The sequence below is a fragment of the Aspergillus aculeatinus genome, assembly GCF_003184765.1.
Source record: "Aspergillus aculeatinus CBS 121060 unplaced genomic scaffold BO66scaffold_14, whole genome shotgun sequence".
NCBI classification, from domain to species: domain Eukaryota; kingdom Fungi; phylum Ascomycota; class Eurotiomycetes; order Eurotiales; family Aspergillaceae; genus Aspergillus; species Aspergillus aculeatinus.
The window spans coordinates 559,442-585,224 of record NW_020291483.1 but is presented as its reverse complement, the minus strand read 5'-3'; the positions used below and the strand labels follow the sequence as shown (position 1 = coordinate 585,224).

At 55.3% G+C, this 25,783-nt stretch overlaps 9 protein-coding genes across 9 annotated transcripts in view; 6 read left to right on the top strand and 3 right to left on the bottom strand.

The window, feature by feature from the left end:
• The first annotated feature begins 291 nt into the window (after window positions 1-291).
• On the top strand, window positions 292-2,015 carry BO66DRAFT_390505 (uncharacterized protein). The gene is made up of 3 exons (XM_025647025.1): window positions 292-881; window positions 944-1,600; window positions 1,662-2,015. Exons 1-3 carry the CDS (start codon window positions 764-766, stop codon window positions 1,796-1,798), a joined length of 912 nt encoding a protein of 303 aa, XP_025505848.1. The 5' UTR covers window positions 292-763; the 3' UTR covers window positions 1,799-2,015.
• A 697-nt stretch (window positions 2,016-2,712) lies between these two features.
• On the bottom strand, window positions 2,713-4,423 carry BO66DRAFT_45282 (RNA polymerase II mediator complex subunit MED27 domain-containing protein). Its single transcript, XM_025651955.1, has 3 exons — window positions 3,916-4,423; window positions 3,147-3,833; window positions 2,713-3,096 (listed from the first exon to the last, which is right to left on the bottom strand). Exons 1-3 carry the CDS (start codon window positions 4,117-4,119, stop codon window positions 2,920-2,922), a joined length of 1,068 nt encoding a protein of 355 aa, XP_025505847.1. The 5' UTR covers window positions 4,120-4,423; the 3' UTR covers window positions 2,713-2,919.
• A 1,797-nt stretch (window positions 4,424-6,220) lies between these two features.
• Window positions 6,221-9,693, top strand: BO66DRAFT_45252 (putative protein kinase Yak1). The gene is made up of 8 exons (XM_025651948.1): window positions 6,221-6,911; window positions 6,986-7,257; window positions 7,314-7,513; window positions 7,574-7,733; window positions 7,786-8,045; window positions 8,102-8,221; window positions 8,293-8,651; window positions 8,704-9,693. The coding sequence occupies exons 1-8, from the start codon at window positions 6,356-6,358 to the stop codon at window positions 9,468-9,470; spliced, it is 2,694 nt and encodes an 897-aa protein (XP_025505846.1). The 5' UTR covers window positions 6,221-6,355; the 3' UTR covers window positions 9,471-9,693.
• An 807-nt stretch (window positions 9,694-10,500) lies between these two features.
• nip1 (translation initiation factor eIF3 core subunit c) lies at window positions 10,501-13,833 on the top strand. Its single transcript, XM_025647024.1, has 2 exons — window positions 10,501-11,028; window positions 11,133-13,833. The coding sequence occupies exons 1-2, from the start codon at window positions 10,689-10,691 to the stop codon at window positions 13,403-13,405; spliced, it is 2,613 nt and encodes an 870-aa protein (XP_025505845.1). The 5' UTR covers window positions 10,501-10,688; the 3' UTR covers window positions 13,406-13,833.
• A 397-nt stretch (window positions 13,834-14,230) lies between these two features.
• Window positions 14,231-15,107, bottom strand: BO66DRAFT_410104 (ESCRT-II subunit protein SNF8; the record flags this gene model as incomplete). The annotated part of the gene is made up of 2 exons (XM_025649219.1): window positions 14,231-14,543; window positions 14,620-15,107. 2 exons carry the CDS (start codon window positions 15,105-15,107, stop codon window positions 14,231-14,233), a joined length of 801 nt encoding a protein of 266 aa, XP_025505844.1.
• A 982-nt stretch (window positions 15,108-16,089) lies between these two features.
• On the top strand, window positions 16,090-17,216 carry BO66DRAFT_436883 (60S ribosomal protein uL30; the record flags this gene model as incomplete). The annotated part of the gene is made up of 4 exons (XM_025650950.1): window positions 16,090-16,139; window positions 16,214-16,325; window positions 16,534-16,700; window positions 16,757-17,216. The coding sequence occupies 4 exons, from the start codon at window positions 16,090-16,092 to the stop codon at window positions 17,214-17,216; spliced, it is 789 nt and encodes a 262-aa protein (XP_025505843.1).
• A 1,706-nt stretch (window positions 17,217-18,922) lies between these two features.
• mfp (putative peroxisomal multifunctional beta-oxidation protein (MFP)) lies at window positions 18,923-22,048 on the top strand (the record flags this gene model as incomplete). Its single annotated transcript, XM_025650949.1, has 7 exons — window positions 18,923-19,081; window positions 19,170-19,397; window positions 19,506-19,614; window positions 19,675-19,764; window positions 19,823-20,210; window positions 20,260-20,668; window positions 20,720-22,048. The coding sequence occupies 7 exons, from the start codon at window positions 18,923-18,925 to the stop codon at window positions 22,046-22,048; spliced, it is 2,712 nt and encodes a 903-aa protein (XP_025505842.1).
• A 205-nt stretch (window positions 22,049-22,253) lies between these two features.
• BO66DRAFT_390498 (E3 ubiquitin-protein ligase) lies at window positions 22,254-25,008 on the top strand. The gene has a single exon (XM_025647023.1). It carries the CDS (start codon window positions 22,381-22,383, stop codon window positions 24,706-24,708), a length of 2,328 nt encoding a protein of 775 aa, XP_025505841.1. The 5' UTR covers window positions 22,254-22,380; the 3' UTR covers window positions 24,709-25,008.
• A 505-nt stretch (window positions 25,009-25,513) lies between these two features.
• Window positions 25,514-25,783, bottom strand: part of BO66DRAFT_346208 (putative MFS drug transporter) — a gene marked incomplete at its 3' end in the record, with an annotated part of 2,453 nt that continues 2,183 nt past the window's right edge. Inside the window, exon 7 of the mRNA XM_025644574.1 lies at window positions 25,514-25,761. Coding sequence (XP_025505840.1) covers window positions 25,515-25,761 — 247 coding nt within the window. The remainder of the gene's footprint in view (window positions 25,762-25,783) is intronic.

Sequence of the window (25,783 nt, the reverse complement as noted above, 5' to 3'; positions counted from 1 at the left end):
TTGGCAATAGTGGCTTGTAGATGTGCAGGATACAGGGTGCAAGGAGCGAATCAAGGTGCAAGGGTATGCACAACATTTGTCCAAGATGTGCGTTGCATCATGTCATCCATGAGTGAATAATGCCTGGCTGCCTCAGGCCAGTGAGTACCAAAAATAGCTGCGTGTCTCACAAATGGCCCAACTGGCCCAATCTGGTTAGTCCCCTCTTCCCCTTCTCCTTCTGCTAGTCTCTCGCTTCTCTCGCTCGCTCGCTCGCTCTCTCTCACTCTCGCCTCTCGTCTTCTGCTGCGCCTGCCTGTGGTCTGTTTGGGCCCTTTTTTTTTTTACTCTTCTATTCTATCCTCCTCTGCATCGTCCCCAGATAAGTGTCAGTCGCTTCTCTGCTCTCGTCCTTTGCAGTTTTGTTGAGCGCCAGACCCCGTCACTCGCTTTGTTTACCCACCCCGACTCTCGCTGGACCCTGCCGATAATCTATCAGCCGATCTGCATGTTTCAGGCCCGCTGGCCTAAAAAGACCGACCACCCGCTGCAGTTCCATCGTCTTGTCAATCTCTGGGCACCGTTTCCATCGCCATCGACTGCATCATCCGCTTAATCTCAATCGCTCGACACATTGCACCTCCTGGTCTGAGAGACGAATCCTCATCACAGCGACGGGCCCACGTCGATCGGACCCTGAATTTCGCCAAGGGGGATCACTCGACCCCTCGGTTTTCACCCACTCTCTACAACCTCCATCGTCCGCACAGCCCGCACCACCATCATGCGTTCCCTATACCTCCTACCCGCCTTGTGCATCCTCCTCCTCCTGGGGACGATCTCATCGGCGTTCCCCTCCCCTGGGGACGATTTGGCGCACGGTCAATTCCTGCGGCGAGCTGGTCAGTACCGCCTCAGCCCCTAAACGCTGGCTCACACTTCCTCCATACTGACTTTTCCAAAGACACCACAGCAGCCGACAGCGCCACGACCGGACAAGCCGCCACGACCGGCAAGAGTGCAGCCAAGACCGATTCCGCTACCGACTCGGCCACCGACTCGGCCAAGGAGACCGCTTCAGGGACGAAAGCCACCGGCAAGGCCACGGGCACCGCAACTGGGACGGCCACTGGCACCGCGACCGGGACCGACACGAAGAGCGGGACCGAGACGGGATCCGGTTCATCGACCAAGAAGGGCAGCACGAAAACCACGTCCAGCAACTCGACGACCACCAATGCCTGGGCCGGTGGCATCTCGATACTGACGCCCGCGACGACGACCACGACGTACTACAAGATCGGCAATTCGGTGACGTTCGCCTGGAACTACACCTCGCTGGACGTGACGCCGACGGCGGTCAACGTCATCGCCTCGTGCAGCCTGAACAGCCACAAGTACACGATCACGCAGAACATGACCGTCAAGGAGACCAACAAGGTCGTCTGGGACACGGGCGAGTACAAGGCCAACGCGACGGTCCCGCTGCTGACCGCCTCGTACACGCTGATCGTCTGGGACGCCAGCAAGGCCATCTCCGACACGGCCAAGGGCGGCCACCTCAGCGCCGCCAGTTACACCTTCGCCATGTACAGTCCGCAGTCGTACACGCCATTGAATGGTCCGTCTCTCCCAACTCCCCCCTTTCTTTGCTTCAGAACTAACCGATATACCCTCTGCAGGATTCGTCTGCGCCACCTGCAGCGGTGCCCTCTCCGAACTCGAACGCCAAGGTCTCAAGTTCGTGTTCGGCATGGTCCTCATCACAATCACCACCTTCACCTGGTTCGCCGGTGACTTTGGGGTCTTTTCCACGTAGGGCGATTTTGTGTACAAATGTTATGAAAGCAACCATCCTATTTCTCATTTTCTGTTTTATCTCGCACAGAAGCAAATGTAATCCTGCATCATGGTTTGGTTGTGCAAAGCGAAGGGTTTTCTGTTTTTCGTGCTCTCCTCATATCCATGAATAATAGCGAACTCGTTCTTTACCACATGTGTTGTTTCAGTTGGCGTGTTTTTTTTTTTTTTTTTTTGGCGGGGTGGTGGTGATAATGTATGTTGTTGATAGATTGATGATTATTTTATGGGATCTTGGGATTTAGAAGTTTGTTTCGTGGATTGGTAATTGTGCTGTAGATGGGGGATTGCTGTATAGACATGTGTGTGTGTATCTGCATATGCACGAATGCATGTATTCATGCACGGGGTTGTCATGGTACAGGTACAGTACATCTTTCCTTACTGGGATACGGGGATGCTGGGATTCAAGGGTTTGCGAGTAAGATTTGAGATATGTGATGAATAAAGTCTATTCTTTCTCTTTTGAGATTGGGGTTGAGGTTGCTTTGTGGGTATGTAGATGCGTTATGTATGGCTTGGGCGTTTTTGTTTCCAGTCTGGATCTTTCATTAACGATGTGCGAGAGTTGGGTCTCATTTGCGATGCAGTGTGATTTCAACTGGGCTCGGCGAGCATAGGGTACACATCGTGATGCTTTTTGAGGTGCTGGGTTTGAGGCTTTCATTTGAGGTTGGTGATGTGGGTTTGGTTGGTTGGTGATGGGTAGCTTGGTGTGATGGCTCGCTTGGTTGCGCAGTGGTTTTGTTCTGCTTGTGTTTCTTGTTGAGGGGGTTTTGTGGATTTCCGGGTCTAGGTGACGATATGCGGTGGGGGGTTAGGGAGGTTTGGATTGCTTGAGGTCGTGGTTTGTCGTGAGGTCGGCGGTTTGAAGGGCTGATTGTCTGTGTTTGGGAGTTGGGGTTGGATCCTGAGACTGGGATGGAGGGCTTCTTGAGGTGGGGTGATGGTAAGCGCTACTGGATGTGGACAAGTTGATGAGTGGTATCGAATTGATGTGCAAGGATTTAGAAATGTTTGTCGTTGTGGGGCTGATGAAGATGCTGAAGACTATTTGATGGCCGTCTCTGCTTGTCGCTTTCACTCGGCGATACAGCTGGGATGATAGGCTTCCCAGACGGTCGTGGACTGCTGGCCGTCCGCGGATGGGACGAGTTTCGGCCTGCGAACGGCGGGTAACTGGGCCGCGGTGTCGGTCAGCTTGTTGCATTTCAGGCACGGCGTTTGTTTGATGTCGGAGTACGATGATATCATCTCCTGTTGCTGCGTTAGGTATGTACTGGAGATGTTCGAGGGAGAGAACTCACCAGCAATTGGAGCAGGTCCCACTGCCGGGGACGCGAGTTCAAGCACTGCATGACCGCCCCCTCGAGCTTGGTGACGGGCTGTCCAGGCGCCGCCTTACTGGCGATCCGCCATTCCGGCACCCCGTGGCTCTCCAGCCCTTCAACGGTGTGAACCTGGAAGACCATCCCCGCCTTCACCAGCGCTACCAGCACTGCCGCCTCCTCGGTCTTACTCGTCTGCACCTGCACCCGCACCCCGGGCACGTTCCGCTGGGCAAACCCCTCCACGATCGCCCGCCAGCCGCCCTCCGTGGCCTGGATCTTCGACCGCTCCGCCTCCTCCTCGACGCTCCGCCGCTCCGCCTGCTTCCCTTGCTCCTCCCGGACGAGCCCCTCCAGCAGCACATCGTAGTCCTCCTCCCACATCCCCGTCGGCTGCAGCAGCTGGCCTCCATTCCCCCGGATCTGGGCGTCGACCCGATCCCAGACGCTCTTCATCTCCGGACTCCGCCACAGCGTCTGGAACTCCGCAACCTCCCGCACCCCGCTATGGACGCATTGCTTGAGCTGCTCAAACACCGCCCGCGGGGATGGTGATGTTGATGACGATACGCCCTGCTGCCGGCCCCCGGCCGCTATGCCCGGGTTGGCGGCCGTTATCAGGGGTTCCAGTAACCTTCCTGGAAGCAGTGTGCGCAATTGATGGATCTGTTTCGGTTGTTAGTGGAGCGGTTCTCAGCCAAACACAAAAAAAGGGAAAAAGGGATTGGGCTTTTTTTGCTGCTCTTACCATTCCCTCCAATTGCTGGAGCTTCGCGAGCGATGACACAAGCTGCATCTCGGTGTCCCAGACGTCACTGCCAGGGGTGGCTACGCTGGACTCGCTGATGTTCGCTGTGGACATCTTCACGTCCTGCGAGGGGGCGGCGGTCATTTCCGGCACCACGATGGGCATTCGAGGCGGGTTGGGGCCGGGTTTAGACGCTCCGGCCATTTTCCCTGTGGAGGAGTGAAGTGCGCGTGGCAATATTTCGATGAGGGTAGTTAAGAACACAATATGGCGCCTCAATAGGGTGCGCTTCTTTCAGGAGATTAACACCTAAATGAGCGCAGTTTAAATGAGAGATGGCCCGATGGTTATTGATATAGGCTGCGGTCAATGAAGAATGTGCTATAAATTTGCATACAAGCTTGTTGCAAGCGCGCACAGTCACTTCAGACTCAGCTGCGCTTTCGCGAAACCAGTCAGATGAGCGCCCAGCTATAAATAAAGCAGTTGTCTTGCTATCAGATGAAATAGCTGCACAATCGGTGCGTGTAAGAGACCGCGGCGGCCGCCGAGAGAGGATGGAGACCTGCTGAGTAAGACGGGCCAGCCACGTGCTCCAGCCACAGTGATACATCTGGCAGAAAGAGGAACTTCCTGTACACCGTCCTTTACACCGCCTGGGAGGATACTGTTAGTCACACCCTACGTAGCCTCCCACGTCACAGAAGTGGGCTCTGGCCCGTGTGTTCGCCTCATTAAACTATGGAGTATGCGAAGATGACATGGTCCACCGGATGCATTGATGGTGGTGGTCGTGGTGGTGGTCGTGGATATTGTCCTGTCAGGTGTCAAGTTTTGGAGAGGGGTCAATTGAGGATAACGTTACTTACTGTTTAGGCATGATACTGCATCTATTTAGTATATGCCTCCATTCCTTCGATCGGTCCTTGGGTCCAGGGACCGTGCTTGGGGCTATAATATGAAAGAGAGAGCTACACAAAAACCATCAGGGCTTTTTCATTATCACTCAACACTCAATGTGTATGGTCTTCCTTCGAGGCCCTTCCTAGCAGCCCAACTACAAACGCCATCGCTCAAGGGGCTGGATGCAAACTTCCCAATGGAGGCAGATCGTCGACGGGGGCTGGTTGAGCAGGCAGGCCAGACTGATTGATGGGCATTATATAACGATGTTGTGACTCTAGGATAGGTAGCTACTCAATTCTATCCGGGTAGTATTGTCTTCAATAGTTAAAGGGCTCAATGGCGGCCTTCCGGTGAATAGAGCCACAATCGTCTTGTTCCCCCCTCTTGACCCTTGACCCCACAGAAGCAGAAGATATACAGACAGGTCTCTCTGCCTATTATTCACAATAGAACTAAACCAAACCTTCTTCTTGCGTGGTCTGCGCCTTCGTGGTGCCCTTCCATTTGCTGCCACCCGATCGACACTTTTTGACAGGCACTGCACTCCAAGCTCTCTCCCCGATCGAGTTCGTCATTGCCCAACAGTATTCTGGGAGAGGCGAACACACCTTTTGAGTCGTGAGATCAGAAGATTTGAATTGGGTCTGTGGGTTGTTGGTTGCCCTTGCCCGGAACCATCCAAGTGCGGGAGGAGAAGGGAGAAGAGCCTGAGGCCCTCATCGGGTTTCCCCCCCCTCCCAGACTAACCAGAGCCAGGCAGAGTGACAGACAGACAGTGACTTGCACCTGCACTCGCACTCAAGTACTAAGGTACTACGTACAGTACAGACAGCCCAGCCAGTATCTCCACCTCCACCACAGCCAACCTTCCCGAACTCCTCCTCCTCTTTCCCTCAGCTACTCTTCTCTCCTTCCCTCTTCTTCTTCCCTCTCTTCCCCTCCTCCACAATCCTCTCCAGCTGGATTTATTTCCAGTTCCCTCCCAGTCATTCTGAGACTGTGCGCATTTCTGCCTGGATTCCTGTCCTAACCGGGACTCCAGTCAGTCCCTTCTTGCCCATCTCTTCTCCCCCAACCCCCTTCGCGTGTGTCAGCTGCCGCATCGATACTGGTTGTTGCGTCGCACCCACTCCTTCCCCCCCTCCCCCCCCCGTCCGTCATTGTGTATTGCGACCGCCCAACCTCCGTACGGACACACCTCGTCGCTCTTGTCTTCTTCAACCAACCAACCAACTCAACAACACAACCGGTCATTCGGAGCATGACCTCCAGCGCTGCCTAGATCTACTCCCTCAATTCCTTCATTTGCCTCGTTTGGAGACCTAAGTTATATACCACATACCTACTTGACTTGCTGGTGTGCCGCGTCGTCTCCGCCTGATTGCGCTACGTGCGTCGGCCGTCCCCGCCTGCTATCTAACGCTCCGATCGTGGTGCATGTGCGCTGTCGACAGAGATAGATGATCATCAAATTCCCGATTTGATCTATCTTTGCTACTGAAGTGGCGTCGCTAAACCAGCGTGAAGAGTAATCATGGATTCCCAGTGGCAGCCTTACCAGGATCCCTTACTGGGCCATTCGGCGCAGTTCAACAACGGCCTGACGTCGAATCCACAACAGCACCTAGCCTCAAAATACGGCGGCCAGCCACAGCACTCGCAGCCCCCGGTCGGATACTCCTACGAGCCCTTCCAATCCCCTGCCGGCTCTGGGAAACCTTCATCGACCGTGACGAACTCCAAGACCGTCTCGATGGCCTCGTCTCCCGCTGCTACGCCACGTAGTCGAGATTATGTCACCGATGCGGATACCACCATGGAGGACGCCGATCCGTATAACCGGGCCAAGTACACTGCACGGCCTGCCCACCACAGCCGGCCGTCCTCTCAGTACTTCTCCCATGAAGAGTCTTCGGCCGCTCGCAGATACTCCCCCGGGAACGTCTTGTCGTCGCCCATGTCTTCGTATAATGCCAGTCCCGGGAAACATAACTCGTACGCATTCCCGCCCGGCCCGAATCAGTCGCGACGCTCGCCCACCAGGGCGCCGAATTACGCCTCACCTCCACAATCATTTCAGTCACCGCCTTGTGAGTGATATCCACTGCCCTCGTGGTTGCTTTGAAGTCCATCGTCGCTAACCTCTTCTTTGCTTGTTTGGCAGCCGGTTCGCGACCGCCTCGACTCCCTCCTCTGCAGCCTACCGATATGAGCCCCGATCAGTTCTATCCGCCCTCTGCGGGCTCTCAGCTCAGCGCAGCCTTCGCGCAAGACGGGCGATCCCCTCGTTCTGCGTCTATCTCAGGTGGCAGCCACTTGCCCGGTCGAGGACCCATTCCCAAATTCCAGAAGATCAAGTCAGTGTCGGACCTGCAACCGCACCTGAATGCGCAGCCGCCTTTCAGACGTGCCAACCCCGAAGGTGGCTTTATCAGCGTATGTTCTGGTACCCCACGGCACATGCATGGATTTGTTCTGACACTTCTACACAGCCCCTTCAGGCGTTGACAACACATCTTCCCGCCACTTATCGCATATGCAATCCGGGCTTCAACTACGAGTCTTCGAGAAATCCAAGGCGAGTCCTGACGAAGCCCAGTAAAGGCGTGAAGAACGATGGCTACGACAATGAGGATAGCGACTATATTCTCTATGTCAATGACATCCTGGGTAGTGAGGAAGCAGGTCACAAGTAAGTAGCCTGCGGGACGGTCTCCGCATAGGATTTGGGCATCTTCGCTAATAGCATCAGGAATCGCTACCTTATTCTCGACGTACTGGGTCAAGGAACCTTCGGGCAAGTTGTGAAGTGCCAGAATCTGAAAACTGGAGAGGTCGTGGCCGTGAAGGTCATCAAGAACAAGACAGCCTATTTCAACCAGAGCATGATGGAAGTGTCGGTCTTGGATCTGGTAAGCTCAGGCTTTTCTGGTTGCATGGAAATCTCACTAATTACGGGCACAGCTCAATAGCAGGTACGACAAGAACGACGATCATCACCTACTCCGCTTGAAGGACACTTTCATTCACAGGCAACACCTTTGTCTTGTTTTCGAGTTGCTTAGTGTCAACCTCTACGAGTTGATCAAGCAGAACCAGTTCCGAGGTCTTAGCACGACCTTGGTGCGCGTATTTGCCCAGCAGTTGCTCAATGCTCTGAGTCTGCTCAACAAGGCACATCTGATCCACTGCGATTTGAAACCGGAGAATATATTGCTAAAGAAGTGAGTTGCTCGTCCAGGCACCTGTAGATCGTTGGAGCTAACTCTATGCCTCGCAGTCTGGAGAGCCCCATTATAAAAGTGATCGATTTCGGCTCAGCGTGCGATGAGAGGCAGACTGTCTACACCTACATCCAGTCGAGATTCTACCGTTCGCCGGAGGTTCTTCTTGGCTTGCCGTACGTCCCACCGCAATCGTCTCCCGCCTAACCCTTTCCCCTGATGGACGGCACGACTGACAATTCCCTAGCTACTCTTCTGCGATTGACATGTGGTCCCTTGGATGTATCGTTGTGGAACTGTTTCTGGGCCTTCCGCTTTTTCCTGGTTCCTCAGAATACAACCAAGTCTGTCGAATCGTCGAGATGCTGGGCCTCCCTCCGACATGGATGCTAGAGATGGGCAAGCAATCGGGCGAGTTCTTCGAGAAAACCCAGGATGAGTTCGGCAGGAAGACGTATCGCTTGAAGTCCCTGGAGCAGTATTCTCGCGAGCACAACACCAAGGAACAACCAAGCAAGAAGTACTTCCAGGCTTCAACTCTTGAGGAAATCATCCGCAGCTACCCGATGCCTAGGAAGAACATGAAACAAGCGGAGATCGAGCGAGGTACGCCGTCTGTCAACATACTTTCCGGATGCATGGACTAACAACTCTTTAGAACTCAATAACCGCATAGCGTTCATAGACTTTGTTCGAGGGTTGTTGACCATCAATCCGCTCGAGCGTTGGTCCCCACAACAGGCCAAGTTGCACCCCTTTATCACGCAGCAAAAATTCACTGGGCCATTCGTCCCTCCGATGAATCTGAAGTATTCATCCCTAAATAAGACGGTGGCGCCTGGAATCCAGCAGCAGCAGCAAGCGGAGGCAGCCAGTAAACAGCGGGCGGCACAAGCAGCACACGCCCAGAGTGCAGCACAAAATGCATACAATATGCAACTGAATCAGTTCCACACACCAACCCATGCCCAACCGCCACCGATCTATAACGGGATGTATGCTGGCCATCAGCAAGGTGCTCCTCCGCCGTACCCCAACCAGCCACCAGCCTACGGTCATCAAATGAACATTCTCCCAGGGCAGATGCCGCAACAGCAATACGCGCCATCACAGACCCTCTACGCCCAGGCAACTACGAGGGCCGGCCGACAGCGTGCATCCACCATGGACCCGCAGGGTGGAGGCATTCCGCCGACCATCCAGCGCGTGGCGAGTCATCTCGATCCCAATGCGCCGATCAGGCTGCAACCGAGCCCAGCCTACTACCCACCTCCCCCAGATGGATATGTTGATGCCAACTCAGCCAACCAGCAAAGGCGTCGGGGAAGCCGAACGGGTGGCACAAGAAACCGGGATTTTATCCGGACTCTAGAAGACGGTGTCCTAGGAGGTGAAGGCTTCATGAGCCAAAATCAGTGGCACTGAGGGTGATGAGACCACTGGCAGTTTGGTCGCACCTGGCCGGTGCATCAGCCTCGCTGACTAAAATTCGATCGAGCAAGCACATGTTCCATGTGCGTCTACCACGAGAGAAGAGCAGTCAGATAGCTGTTCTCGCGTGTCCTCCTTTCGTGGGATTCTGCAAGTGTTTTTCCCCCAGTCTTCCCACCACCAGGTATTCCCAAGTTGGACCGCTCGCTCTCAAGCCACAACAGTACCGTCACGCAACCCTGCTCCATATGCAGTCTGCTTGTTGATCAGCATACAACATTCGATATCTTTAGCCCTACTGCATTCCCTGGGATATAACGGAAGGAGCCTCCCGTGACACTCCGATGTCATTATAGTGACTAGCGCGGGGTCCTAGTCCAGCGTAAAGCGCCTTCCGGTGGCGTGTTGGTACTTATTTTGCCGATCATCGACGGATTCAATGTCTGGGACGATCTTCCTAGGTTCCATGTCTCCTCGTGTCAACTCTCTGATCATGTGTGTGGTGGGTTTCCGGCATAGCCAGGAGTATTGGAAAGACTTCGATTTATGTCTCTTTTATAGTACCTATGTTTTTTTTGTTCACATTCCTGATTATGCTTCGCACAATCTGCACGGAACTGCCTCTGTTATGCGCCGATGCGTCGAATTGTCTTCGTTTTCCGTTTTGCCTTCTGATTCTCCCTTTGTTCTTTTTACCCTCTTTGTTCTCGTGTGCAACCGAAGAGAGAAAAACATGGCTGTAGCTTGGATATTTGAATATGGATTGCGGTATATGAGGATAGGAACGAATGGCAAGAGGGCATATAGAAGTGTTCTGATATTTTCTGATATGGAATAAGGATATACTGATAAATGCATTGACGATTCTCCGCAATATTGAAATTGAGGATGGCGGAGTCGAGTCTAGAAACTAGAAGCGGGATGTGGTTGTCTAATTCCCCGATGCGGTTAGGTGTGGCCTCGCTTAAATTTCGTGTGTGGCTCGCGCAGCCCAACCTCTGCGGCTCCCGCCGTACCCTCACAACTGAATTTGCTCCCTAAGCAAAAGAAACAGACCGACCGGCTCTGAGGGATCTACGCTTCTATCCCTGAACGACTGTGCGTCACCCCGTCGATATTTTTTTTGTGACGGCAATCCATCGATTCTCCGCGACTTTCTCCGGTTGATTTCAGCGTTCGAAAAAAGACAACACCTCAACACAACCCGCAAACATGTCGCGTTTCTTCTACGGTGGCGGTAGCGACAGCGAGTCCAGCTCGTCCGACGAGGAGGAGCTCTACAGTGATCGTGAGGAGGAGGAGCAGTCCGAGGAGGAATCCAGCGAAGAGGAAGAGGACTCTGAGGAGGAGTCCTCGTCCGAGGATGAGGGCGCCGGCAAGACCGGTGCCAGTCGTTTCATGAGAAATGTCTCGGACAGCGAAGAAAGCGAGGACGAGGAGAAGGTCACGGTCGTCAAGAGTGCCAAGGACAAGCGTTTGGAGGAACTTGAGGGCACCATCAAGTTGATCGAGAATGCCGAGAAGATCAACGACTGGGCGGTCATTTCGACAGGTGCGTTGGACCACACTGGACTCCGCCAGGGTCGTCGACACATGGCGGCGAGGAGGAGAAGGAATCACGGTGGTTGGATGCTAATTTGGGATCAATCTATACAGAGTTCGACAAGCTGAACCGCCAGGTCGTTAAGATCACTCAGTCTGGCCCCGTTCCCCGTGTCTACGTCAAGGCCGTTGCCGACCTCGAGGATTTCGTCAACGAGACCGTCGCCAAGCAGAAGTCGGCGAACAAGAAGATGAACGCCAGCAACTCCAAGGGTTTCAACGCCGTCAAGCAGCGTATCAAGAAGAACAACAAGGACTACGCCACCCAGATCGAGAAGTACCGCAGCAACAAGGATGGTTATCTGGATGGAGCCGACGAGGAGGCCCGCCCTGTCGTCAGCGCCCCCCGTCTCACCAAGGTCGAACGCGTCGAGGCTCCCCTTGCCGCTACCCCCGCTGCCACTGCTGCTGCTGCCGATGATGGCTTTGCCACTGTCGGACGCGGTGGTAAGACCCTCCAGTACACCCCTGAGAGTATCCTCAAGCACCTCCGCGTCATCGTCGAGTCTCGCGGAAAGAAGAACACCGACCGTCTCGAGCAGATCCGCACCATGGAGAAGCTTCTGGAGGTTGCTCAGAGCCCTTATCAGCGCATCCGTATCTACCTGACCCTCATCTCCACCCGCTTCGACCTCACCTCTTCTTCTTCCGGCAACTACATGGCCGTTGACCAGTGGAAGTTCGCCGAGCAAGAGTTCGCTACTCTTCTGTCCGTTCTCGAGAACAACCGCGACTACGTTGTGACCGAGGGTGCCGAGGAGTGGGAGGATGACGAGAAGCAGCCCACGGTTACCGCCGGCGAGACCCTGCACATCCCCGGCAGCATCGTTTCTTACGTTGAGCGTTTGGATGACGAACTCACCCGCTCCCTCCAGAACATCGACCCCCACACCGCGGAATACATTGATCGCTTGGGTGACGAGAAGCAGCTGTACACCAACCTCGTTCGCACTCAGACCTACGTCGAAGGTCTCACCTCCGCCGAGAAGAGCGACCCCAGACAGGACAGCATCAACAGAGTCGTTATGCGGAGATTGGAGCACATCTACTTCAAGCCCTCCCAGGTTGTCACCATCCTGGAGGAGGCTACTTGGAAGGCTCTCCCCGCCGAGTTGGACACCAAGATCACCCCCCGTGCTAACGTCGGTGATGTGACTGAGCTTGTCCAGACCCTCTGCAACTACCTGTTCAAGAACAGCGACGGTATCATCCGCGCCCGTGCGATGCTCTGCCAGATCTACTTCCTCGCCCTTCACGACCAGTACTACCGCTCTCGCGACCTGATGCTTATGTCCCACTTGACGGAGAACATCGCCAATTTCGACGTCAGCACCCAGATCCTCTTCAACCGCACTCTCGTCCAGATCGGTCTCTGTGCCTTCCGTGCCGGTCTCATCTACGAGGCCCAGACCACTCTCTCCGAGGTCTGCGGCAGCGGCCGTCAGAAAGAGCTTCTGGCTCAGGGTATCATCCTCCAGCGCTACTCCACCGTCTCCCCCGAGCAGGAGCGTCTGGAGCGCCAGCGTCAACTCCCCTTCCACATGCACATCAACCTGGAACTCCTCGAGTGCATCTACCTCACGTCGAGCATGTTCTTGGAAGTCCCTCTCATGGCTCAGACCTCTTCCTCCCCCGAGATGAAGCGTCGTGTCATCTCCAAGACCTTCCGCCGCATGCTCGACTACAACGAGCGCCAGGTCTTCACCGGTCCTCCCGAGAACACCCGTGACGGTGTCATCATGAGTGCCAAGTTCCTTGCCGCCGGTGACTGGAAGAAGGCCGCCGAGATGCTCAACTCGATCAAGATCTGGGACTTGATGCCCCAGCCCGAGAAGGTCAAGGAGATGCTGTCGCAGCAGATCCAGGAGGAGGGTCTCCGCACCTACCTCTTCACCTACGCTCCCTTCTACGACAGCCTGTCGCTCGCCACCCTGGCCACCATGTTCGAGCTCCCCGAGAAGAAGATCCAGGCCATCATCAGCCGGATGATCTCCCACGAGGAGCTGGCGGCCGCCCTGGACCAGGTCAACGACGCCATCGTCTTCCGCAAGGGCGTCGAGCTGTCGCGCCTCCAGTCCCAGATCGTGACCCTGGCCGACAAGTCGATGAACCTCCTGGAGGCCAACGAAAAGACTCTCGAGCAGCGTACCCAAGGCATGGCCAACGCCTTCCAGCGCGATCAGGGCGCCGGCGCCCGTGGTGGCCGCGGTCCTCGAGGTGCTGGGCAGGCCCGTGGCGGTCCCCGGTTGCCCGGTGGTCAACAAGGCCGCCGCCCCGGTGGTCAGCAGTTCAGCGGTGGTGCATTGGGTGGAGCAATCAAGGCATAAAAGAAATGTTTTGTTAATGGCAAATTGATTGTTTTATTTCTCTCATGGTTATAATGCTCAAGCTTCTTCTCTTTCTCGATTTTCTGGAATCCTTTGACTTCTCCTTTCCCTGAACCCCCTCCTCTCCTCCCTCCCTCCCTCCGCAAGCTTAACGTACGATATATGCCATGTGCTTTCATCCCTCCGCCTCTCATCATGGAGCCAAATTCCCTTTTTCTCGCTTGCTGGAATGACTGTCGTCCCATCGTCGACGCCTCTTTTTCCTCCTCTACCTTTTGGATCTCCATATCGTACCTTTTTCTTTTCGCTTCGACTTTGCAGAGATGAATTTGACGTTTAGAATGAATGGGGGTGGTACACAAAAATTCCAGGCGATGGAAACTTTCCAATGTGATGTATGAGATTTAGAGGGCGAAATAGGAATTGCTGAAGATACTCATAAGATCTTCCGGCGTATATGTATCTGCTATATATTGTAGGTCCCTATACACTTAACTTGGTGTGATACAGCTTAGGCTGTCAAGTCCGAAGGCCCATGGTGGGGGCTAGGGATATGTATGTACATGACGGGTCTTGTAGCCAGGTATCTTTGCGGTAGCAGGATGAATATGTGACCATGCTACTAGGCTTATTGACCACGCGCGAGAACCCGTTGTCTTTGCAGATGTGTTCTTGGTGGGTCATGTAGCACCAAGGGGAGTGACGCCGGAATGGTTTTGCCGCGGGTCTCTATGAAGTTTCTCGTACCCTGGCGGCGACAACTGTGTGTGTCTCTACGGTCAAGGGCTGTCCTACCAGACGCCCAGTTCAGGGTGATGGCGGTGCTCAGCCACTATCGTCTAGCAGATTCTGTGGCGACCAATACTCGTTCTCTTCGCCTTGGGCATCCAGCCAAACAAGCCCGTCAGCGAGCAGATCATCGACCACCGTCTGCGCTCGCGCCTTCTCCCACTTCAAGTTGACCCGCAACATGGAGATGCTCACGTAGCCCAGGACCTGGATCACCTCCAGAACGGTGGCCTGATCCGTGTTGAGTTCCTTGGGGACCGACCGGATATATTGTTTGCTCCCGACACGAATGATGGCCAGGCCCGAGCCCAGCGGCTCCAGGGACTGGACCGCACGGAGGACATCGTCACTACACGAAGAACCCATTCGCATCAGTTTTGAGCTTCTCGACGGAGCCAACCATACCATAGTGAGGATATTCTTACTCGGTAACCTCCAACCCACTCCCGATCGCCCTGCCTTTGCCGACTCGCCGACGGCACTCCTCCACCCCGATCAGACCCCCGTTCTCGCTCCGCGTCTCGCGGCAGAGCTCCACCACCCGCACCGCCACCTCGAAGTAGAAGTCGTTCATGTCGCCGCCCATGATCTGCGTCCAGAAGCTGGCGTTCTCGCCGGAGGAGCCTTTGCGGGAGGAGTTCTTGTTGCCGCCCCTGATATTGCTCCCGGCCAGCGGGTCGACCCCGATCGCGTTGCACATCCGGGCGAACTCGGCCCGGAAGGTCGGGTTCGATTTGATCTTCGAGCCGTGTTCGACGGCGAAGGTGTGGAGTAGGGACTGGAAGACGGAGAGTTGCGTCTGCAGGGAGGCCAGGTGCGCGGAGCGGAGGTTCGCCCCGTGCGTCGCGTAGGATTGGCTGGTTTGCGTGCGATTGGCGAAGGCGCCTAGACCGACGCCGCGGCGGGTGGCCATTCTGCGTGGTGGTGTAAGGTGTAGATGCTGGGTTGGAGGTGGGATTGGGAGAGTGAATGAACGTGGTGGGGATGGTGTCATATGCGCCGAGGCCAAGAGTACTGTTTTCAAAGCCTGAGGCAGCAGCGGGACCGGACCTCTTATCAGCTAAGATCACCTGATGGTGAGAAGCCCGGGATGCAGATAAGGGCTACGCTTTACCCAGAACGGTAGGGCTATTTGGCTCATGCAACTAGCCCGCCCGGGACTAGCGCCATCAGGCCCACCCACAACCCATTTTTCTTGAAGCGCGGCCGGATTTCTTCCTCTTTCTTTTCTTGATCTTCTTCCCAGTACGACAGCACTCGCCCAACTCGCCCAACTCGCGAACTCATCGGACCGTCACAATGGCCTCCACTGCTACGTGAGACACACCCTGTTCATTGATCTTCTACCAGGCGCCATTTCGCTATGAGGCTTGTGAGAATTTCAGTTACAGTCGTCCATAATTCTCTCGCTGGAGATATCACTGCGAAATTTTAGCCTGGAACACGGTTTTTTTTTCGCTGGGCAACCACCAGCTCGATTTTTCCCGCGCCGGACCCTTTCCCCTCTCGTGCTGCTCCTACTCCGCCTCGCTCCTTGTGGACTCAGAAATGATAACATTGGGAGGGTTGGGAGCAAAGTGCTATACGATGGGAGGGGTCCGTGGGGTATTGGGGTTGAAAGCAATTCTTGATGTTGCCTTCTTCTCGAAAAACATTGTTGTGAGCTATCGTCATTCTCAGGATTCCTGCTGCTAGGGAGGAATGAGAGAGACGTAATGCTACAACGAACCCTTCCTGAGCGTTATGCTTAGGGTCTTGTCGGATGAGGAAAGTTGGATTTTCTATTTGACCTGGTTCGTGGCGGGTGCGAAAGGTATCGCTGAGACATGCATACTGAGTAGCATCTCACCACCTACTCACAGGCAAATGAACTCTACCCTTCACCGATCGAAGCTATGTCGTCGAGTGCTTTCATCCATTGCCTTCAGTACGAGAATGTGGCGTTGTAGCTGCAGTTCTTACACTCGGCGAAAGTCTACTTGCTTCACCGCAGAAGACGATTCTGACTCTCTTCCGCAGCACTGTCCCCACCCAGGACCAGGTCCTCGTCCCCGAGACCCTCCTCAAGAAGCGCAAGAGCCAGGAGCAGGCTCGCGCTGTTGCCCGTGAGGAGGCCCAGAAGAAGAAGGAGGTTAGTATCCTTGTCTGTCCTGTCTCCAGTTTTGTCTTCTTTTCCTTTCGTGCATCTACGGTGATGACAACCTACCTACCACGCGATTAGACTACGGTCGATGCTATCGCTTCTGTTAACCATCTTTCGGGGCTGATAATGATGCTTCCCATCTTTTGCATTGCATGAGTCTTCGGGTGAACTCGCTCGCTAACTGGATTCACTGCAGGCCAACAAGGAGAAGCGTGCCGTTATCTTCAAGCGCGCCGAGTCCTACGTCAAGGAGTACCGCGATGCTGAGCGCGAGAAGATCCGCCTTGGCCGCGTTGCCCGCCAGGAGGGTAACTTCTACGTTCCTGAGGAGCCCAAGCTTGTCTTCGTTATCCGTATCAAGGGGTATGTTCCTTCTTCTGTCCTTTTGTCTTAATGTGTGATGTTAACGTTGTCTGCAGTATCAACAAGATCTCTCCCCAGCCCCGCAAGATCTTGCAGCTCCTCCGTCTGCTCCAGATCAACAACGGTACCTTCGTCCGCCTCACCAAGGCCACCCAGGAGATGTTGACCATCATCAACCCCTACATCGCCTACGGTTACCCCAACCTCAAGTCCATCCGTGAGCTCGTCTACAAGCGCGGTTACGGAAAGGTCAACAAGGAGCGCATCGCCCTTACCGACAACCAGATCATCGAGGAGCACCTCGGCAAGTACGGCATCGTCTGTATGGAGGATCTGATCCACGAGATCTACACCGTCGGCCCCAACTTCAAGCAGGCCAACAACTTCCTCTGGCCCTTCAAGCTCTCCAACCCCACCGGTGGCTTCCACACCCGCAAGTTCAAGCACTTCATTGAGGGTGGTGACTACGGTAACCGTGAGGAGAACATCAACGCTCTCATCCGCCAGATGAACTAAGATGTTTTCATCCACTTGCTGGTCGTACTGGGTTGTTTCGGTCCGGGATTTCTAATTATGTCTTCGTAGCAGTTTAGAAATCCAAAAAGTTCAGACAACTCCATATCCATCTTCTGTGGCTTTGTAGACTCGCGCATTCGTGTGCCGCTTTTTGCTGTGTAGACTGCGCTCCTATTCTTTGTCTGCGTGCTTTCGGAGCGGTCTGGTAGCAACTGATATCCGTACTTGGTCGGGTATTTTCGCCACAGCTGCCTGCTGGCAGGTGGCTTCCGCAAGAACTCACGATCACACCGTCTCACTTTGTTCTTGGTGTCGTCTTTCGTTTCGTGGATTCGCTCAAGACATATCCCTGGATTAGAATGACCTCAATAGACATTTACTTTGGGTTAGAGAGTCATCTAGCTGCAATGCTCGACATGTTATCTCAAGTCTGCACTGGGGACCAATGCATGACCAAGCCGGGCCGTGGTAAATATCGCAAGCTTTATGGCCACAGCTTTTCACCACACCTGACTTTTGACCTGCCCCATCCCATCTATGATCCTCAGTCAGAGGGCAGTCTAGAGTCTGATTGCGTCCCGCGATTGTGTATCTCTGGTTTTCCCAGTGAAAGCCTCGCTGTCTTCTCTGTGAGCCCAGGAGAATGGTCATTGGGCCACCATGGGTTGGTTCGTGTTTCTTGTCCAGTTTCGGCTTGAACATGACATACTACAGCATTCTTACTTTTCTAGAGAAATATAAAAATCCTTTCTTAATCGCGAGTGTGGACTTCTGTTAATTTCTGATGCTCACCGTAATTGGTAATTATTTATATATATGGGAAGGTGTATCGTGGACGACGACCGTTATTATTTTTTCTCGGATCCTTTGTTCACCTTCAGATCTCAATATAAAGATGCAGGTTGACATTGGGTCATCCATGCAGTAATAGGCACATCCTCTCTCTGTTTCATTAATTTTATCCATCCCCCGGATCACCCCGACACTGCATCAGCCACGTGCTCGAATATTGAGGACGATTGAAATGCATGAAGAGATCACATGGTCCGATCTGAGTCAGCAAGGCCTCCCTCAAACAAGCAAGACCCAGTCTACCCGATGAGGAATAGCCTCATCGAGGAGCGATGGAGCCGGGAAAATGGCCGGTGGATGGATGTGGGAAGGAGGAAAGTCGATCACCTCTCGTCTCAACTCTCATGATATGGGTGCACCTTCGACGTCGTGAAAAACACAGATAATTCCAACGTATATCCATGAATCAACACATTCAAAAGCAAGTCGCAACCGAGTTTAGTACACACTCCGACATGCCCGATTATCTCATTGACGGGGTGTCCGGCATGTGAAGGAAGCATCATCTGCCATCCCCAGATCAACCTCCGAGCTCCACCATCCAAGATACCGAGGTTCCCTTCCCAGCTCTTGCCGAACACTGCGACCGTCTCCAGTTCCAACAACTCCCCAGATTTCTTCTTCCCTTTCCTCCCTCTTAAGCTTCTTCGCATCCCCCATCTTCCAACAACTTCTTCATTTATTCCTCCCCTCCCCCGTCTTGACCCCGCAACTCTAAACACCTTTCCCTCTCCCACAACCCACAACCACCGTTCTCCCTCATTCCTTCATTCCTTTCTCCTCCCCCTCCCCCTCTTCTTCTTCCTTCCTCACATACTACACTCTACACACTACACACCACACACACACATACAATGTCCGCGGAGCTGCGCTTCGACAACCAGACCGTCGTCGTCACCGGAGCCGGCGGCGGCCTGGGCAAGGCATATGCTTTGTTCTTCGCTTCGAGAGGTGCCAACGTTGTCGTCAACGACCTGGGCGGTTCGCACTCCGGCGAGGGCAAGTCCTCTAAGGTAGCGTAGCACAAACCGTCCCACATGCAACACCTCACTCCCTCTTCCTGTGTACGTATGCTAACATGGCATATTCATTGCTACCCAGGCTGCTGATGTGGTCGTTGATGAGATCCGAGCTGCTGGCGGCAAGGCTGTAGCGAACTACGACAGCGTCGAGAACGGCGAGGCCATCATCGAGACCGCCATCAAGAACTTCGGCCGCGTCGATGTGCTTCTCAACAACGCCGGCATCCTCCGCGATATCAGCTTCAAGAATATGAAGGATCAGGATTGGGATCTCATCTACAAGGTTCATACGTATGGTGCTTACAAGGTGGGTTTTTTTTTCTTTTTTTTTTTTGATTTACTGTCCCGGAGAAAAAGATGGTTGGGTTGGGGTGGAAGATATTGATGCTAAACTTTGTGTGTTTGATTTGAATAGTGCGCAAAAGCTGCGTGGCCTCATTTCCGTAAGCAGAAGTACGGCCGCATCATTAACACGGCTTCTTCGGCTGGGTTGTTTGGTAGCTTTGGTCAGGCGAATTACTCGGGTAGGTTTTTCTACGGGGGAGAATAGCAGATCGAGGAGTCAAGCTGATTGGTGTTGTTAGCTGCCAAACTTGGTCAGGTCGGCTTCACGGAGACGTTGGCCAAGGAGGGTTTCAAGTACAACATCCTTGCTAATGTGATTGCTCCTATTGGTATGTTGCACTGATGGTTGGCTGCTTGTTGGAAGAAATCCCACTGATGGTATAATAGCTGCTAGCCGGATGACGGCCACCGTTATGCCCCCTGATGTCCTTGAGAACCTTAAGCCCGACTGGGTCGTCCCCTTGGTGGCTGCTCTGGTTCACTCCTCGAACACGACTGAGACGGGTGGCATCTACGAGGTCGGTGGTGGCCACGCGGCCAAGCTGCGCTGGGAGCGTGCCAAGGGTGCGCTTCTGAAGACCGACGCTACTTTGACCCCTGGAGCCATTGCAAGGAAGTGGAACGATGTCAACGACTTCTCCCAGCCCAGCTATCCCACCGGCCCGGCCGATTTCATGGCTCTGTTGGAGGATGGCCTGAAGCTGCCCGGTGCTGAGGCAGGACAGGAGCCTGACTTCAAGGGCAAGGTTGCACTTGTGACCGGTGGTGGCAACGGGTATGTATCTTTGAACACAAGCTTTTGTTCAGTAGCTGACATGTTTCAGTCTGGGCCGCGCATACTGCTTGCTATTCGCCAAGTACGGCGCTGCTGTCGTTGTCAACGATCTCGTCGACCCCGAGCCCGTCGTTCAGGAGATCAAGAAGATGGGCGGAAAGGCGGTTGGAAACAAGGCTTCCTGCGAGGACGGCGAGAACGTCGTCAAGTCGGCCATCGACGCCTTCGGCCGCATCGATATCCTGGTCAACAACGCCGGTATCCTTCGCGACAAGGCTTTCACCAACATGACCGATGACCTGTGGAACCCCGTCCTCAATGTCCATCTGCGTGGTACCTACAAGGTGACCAAGGCTGCTTGGCCCTACATGTTGAAGCAGAAGTATGGCCGCATCGTCAACACCGCCAGCACCAGTGGTATCTACGGAAACTTTGGACAGGCCAACTACGCCGCAGCGGTAAGATGAATCCCCTAGCACCTCGGAAGAAGCATTGCTGACGCACACTAGAAACTCGGCATCCTCGGTTTCTCCCGCACTCTGGCTCTGGAGGGCGCCAAGTACAACATCAAGGTCAACACCATTGCTCCTAACGCCGGTACCAATATGACCCGCACTATCATGCCCGAGGAGATGGTCCAGGCCTTCAAGCCCGACTATGTTGCTCCCCTGGTGGTTCTTCTCTCCTCTGACATTATGCCCGAGCCCAGCACCAAGGGTCTGTACGAATGCGGCAGTGGCTGGTTCACTCGCACTCGCTGGCAGCGCGCCGGTGGCCACGGCTTCCCCGTGGATGTCAAGCTTAGCCCCGAGGAAGTGCGCAACCACTGGAAGCAGATCACCAACTTTGAGGACGGTCGCGCGGACCACCCCGAAGATGGACAGGCCGGTGCTGAGAAGATCATGGCCAACATGTCCAACCGCAGCGGCAAGGACGCGGAAAGCGGCGGCAACAAGGTCCTGCAGGCGATCGAGAAGGCCAAGCAGGCCACGACGGATGGCACCCCCTTCGACTTCGTGGATCGCGACATCATTCTTTACAACCTGAGTGTGGGCGCCAAGCGCACCGACCTGCCTCTGGTGTACGAGAACAACGAACACTTCCAGGCGCTCCCCACCTACGGTGTGATCCCTTGGTTCAACACCGCCAACCCCTGGAACATGGACGATATTGTGGCCAACTTCTCGCCCATGATGCTGCTGCACGGCGAGCAGTACATGGAAGTCCGCAAGTTCCCCATCCCGACCGAGGCCAAGACCTTGACCTACCCCAAGCTCATTGACGTGGTGGACAAGGGCAACGCCGCCCTGGTTGTCTCGGGGTACACTACTAAGGATGCTAAGACTGGCGAGGACCTCTTCTACAACGAGTCGACTGTGTTCATTCGTGGCAGTGGCGGCTTCGGCGGGTCTCCCAAGCCCACTGCTCCTCGCCCCAAGGCTGCGACCGCCGCCTACAAGCCTCCTCAGCGCAAGCCCGATGCCATTGTCGAGGAGAAGACGTCCGAGGACCAGGCCGCTCTGTACCGTCTCAACGGTGACCGCAACCCCCTTCACATTGACCCCGAGTTCAGCAAGGTGGGTGGCTTCAAGACCCCGATCCTGCACGGGCTGTGCTCGCTTGGTGTCTCCGGCAAGCACGTGTTCAGCACGTTTGGTCCTTTCAAGAACCTCAAGGTTCGTTTCTCGGGAGTGGTGCTGCCGGGCCAGACCCTGAAGACGGAGATGTGGAAGGAGGGCAACACCGTTCTCTTCCAGACGACGGTGGTGGAGACCGGCAAGCCGGCCATCACGGGGGCTGGTGCCGAGCTGTTGGAGGGTGCCAAGGCCAAATTGTAAAGGTATCTATGAGTAAAACAAGCTTTCTCAGACTGTGTATATAAACGTTAATGAATGATTTGCACTTAATGGTGTACTGCAAGATAGTCTCACACCACTGGGTATTGGGTGTAAGCACAGGTGGGGAAGGCGGAAGGCCGCCTTTGATATCCGATGATTCTGCCCATTTGGTCATTTCATTGTCAGCTCACCCTCTCCTCTCTCACCCACTCCCAATCATCCCATAATCCACACCACCATAATCACATCCCCGGCTGCTGCCTAGTGCTATTCATTTCAGCCTCTTCCCACTATCATGTAGCATTCAGGCTTTCCCCTCGTTCGATGCGAAAATGGTGTCGTTCTTCGTTCCCAGCTTCAGATCCACCCCGACTTCCCCGCCGCTGCGTCCAAACGACAGCAACACCAACAGCAACACCAACAATGCCTCCTCCTCCGCTATGATCAATGAACGCGCCCTGCGCAACAATCCTTTCGGAATCACCTCCCGGACTCGCACAAGCGCCGCCTTAAAACCCGCCGCCGAAGATTGGAGACGCGAACAAGAAGAGCTCAACCAGGCCTTGCAATCCCTGGCCCGCATCTTCCCGGACATCCGCGTCGAAGTCTTCCGCGAACTCTTGGTCCGATTCGATGGAACCAGCCGTCTGCATGTCTGCGTCGAACAGCTTCTGAGACACAAAGAAGAATGGGTGGCGGGCCGATGGAACGTGCCGGGTGGGACAACGGGCAGCACCGCTGATGAGGGCGCAGCAGCAGCAGCAGCAGCAGCAGCCGATACTGCGTCGACTGCGACGGCCACTGCCAGCGGAGATGATCTTCTCGTCATCCCTCCTCACGAGCTCTTCCGATCCCCTCGATACAAGGCCGCTGTGAAGGCTACCCTAGCCAAGGAGTTCAGCGCGTTGAGCAAGAGTACGGTAGAGGCGGTGCTGGCGGAAGTGAACTTCTGCTACCTGCGCGCCCGTCCAACCCTCCAGGACCTCTCGCGCAAGACCTGGCGGGCGACGCTCAACAGCTTCCTGCCGTTGTTCAAACGCAGCCGCGATAAGAACGAGCATCCTCTGGTGGTGTGGCAGCGGCCGGCCGCGGCGGATGGGGAGGCGGTCCCGCGGCTGAAGGAGACGGGCTGCGAGGAGCTGGACCGGGAATTACACGAGGCACTGCTGGCCCCTTTGCTCCGAGCCCGGAGAGAGGAGCAGGAACGCAAGGACCTGGCGCTGGCGGAGACGCTGAACGAGGACGAGGCCAAGGCGGCGGAGGCGCTGTACGAATGCGAGTGCTGCTTCGCGGATGTGACTTTCGAGCAGATCGCGACGTGCTCGGACAGCATGCATGTCATCTGCTACGCCTGCATCCGCCGCACCATACACGAGGCGCTGTTCGGGCAGGGGTGGAACAAGTCGGTCGACGTCGGCCGCGTGACCCTGAAATGCATTGCGCCTTTTGGTGGTGGTGGGCAAAATCATGACGGCTGCTGCCAGGGGTTGCTGAGCGCGGCGGTCGTGAAGCAGGCGATTCAGCTGGACCGCTCCGGCGCGGAGACCTACGCCAAATTCGAGGCGCGGGTGGCCTCCGACGCGCTGCGCAAGTCGCAGCTCAAGCTCATCCACTGCCCCTCGTGCGCCTACGCCGAGGTCGATCCGATCCACCACCCGTCGTCCGCGCTGGTCTGGCGCTTCCGCGGCGAGGGCCTCATCTCCAGCTTTATCATCGCCGTGTTCATCCTCGACCTGATCCCCCTCCTGCTCATCCCGCTCACGGTCATGTACCTGCTCAACCCGGCCGCGATCCGCGCGACCTTCCGCACCGCCCTGCTCAACACCACCCTCCGCACCCGCCCCAAACGCTTCACCTGCGCCAACCCTGCCTGCCAGCGCGTCAGCTGCATCGCCTGCCAGAAGCCCTGGCGCGACCCGCACGTCTGCCACGAACCGCTGCTGTTGGACCTGCGCGCCACCGTCGAGGCCGCCCGCACCGCGGCGGTCAAGCGCACCTGCCCGCGCTGCGGGCTGTCGTTCGTCAAATCCACCGGCTGCAACAAACTCACCTGCGTCTGCGGCTACTCGATGTGTTATCTGTGTCGCAAAGCGCTGACGTCGACGTGGACTGGTGGGGTGGGTGGTGGACGTGAGCGCAACCGCCGTCGAGCACCAGCGGCTCGTCGCCGCCACAACGCAGAGAACATCCCCTTGCACCAACGTAACCTTCGAGCTCAACCCCACAACCCTGACCCTGACTCCGAAGCCGAAGACGAAGTCGTCGCCGATGACGATGAAGAAGAGGAAGAAGAGCTAGAAGGCTACAAACACTTCTGCCAGCACTTCCGCATCAACCCGGGCGCCCGCTGCACCGAATGCACCAAGTGCGAGCTCTACCAGGACGAAGACGAGGAGGCCGTCGCCCGCCGCGCCGGCGAGAAGGCCGAGCGCGAATGGCACGCCCGCCACCGCGGCACGGCGACCGCCGCCGCCGCGGGCGCGTTGCATGTGAATCGGGACTTCTCGGTGCGGTCGTCAAAGGAGGGCGTAGGCAAAGGGCCGAAATGGTCGTGGACGTATCTGGTGGAGGAGGTCTGGAGGGAGGGCCGGTGGAAGGTCAAGGCCCAGGCGTTTGTGGATTGGGTGGTGGATTGCGTGGTCGTTGTGGAGGAGGCTTAGTTTGGTTTCGGGGTTATGATGTGATGATTGATGACTGCACTGCTTTTTTGGGGTGGGGCTTGATGTTGAATATTGGTGCCCTCAAGGGATTAAGGGATAGGGCTAGGAGGCGGTGCGGTTGTTTATAGCCTTGAGCCTTGAGCTTTACGCTGTGTAATGAGATATTACACTGTGCTATCTTAGTAGGCAATAGGACCTGTGCTTGTTGTCCCTGCCCCCCGGTAACTTCTTACTGGAAGAAGTTGGCTGGTCTCAGATGATCTCTCTGCTTTTCTGGTCTGAGCGTGCCCTACCCCGTTCCCATACCCAGATGATTGGAAGCAATGAACTTACTACCTAGTAGGTATTGTAGACTCACAGCTCGAGCACCATCAGCCACTGGCCCGTTCCCAACCATGTCGTTTTCTTTTCTCTATCACAATCTTGACTGCCCTAGCAATGAAACGAGTCTGCTGCTGCTGCTGCTGCTGCTGCTGCTGCTGCTCAAAAGCACACCACAGACCCGCAGCTATGTATCCAGATTTGTCCTACAGATTCCCTTGAAGATGGACTCATGCTATAGACACCGAACCTAGAAATCTAGAATAGCTGGTAGGTAAAAGAAAGGTACGATAATTGCGGACATAGATCCTGGAGCCGCATATCCGTATATCCTAATCGATAGCGTCGTCTGCAGGCCAGCACAGACAGTCCTTGAAAGCTTAGCATGACCCTAAAGCCTCCACTCACATCCCCGTTAACCCCCCACCCTTCCTCCTTACAGACTCAGCCCCGCCACTCTCCTCTTGAGGTGAAGAACCCTCCACCTCCCGCTCAAGCGCCACCTGCGGAATCAGAGCCCACACCACCACGACCGCGACGGCCGCCATCCCCGCCCCGATCCGGAAGATGATCCGGAAGGCCTGCTGGTAGATCGGGAGGATGGCGGCACGGAGCTGGGCGGCGTCGGTGGCCGGGAGGTTGGCGAGGTAGGCTGTTGGGTTGCGGAGGAAGGTGGTCCTGTCCGTTGGGGTGAGGGGGAGGGAGGTGGATGCTTGGGTGAGGAGGTTGGATCTTTTTTTTTTTTTTTTTTTTT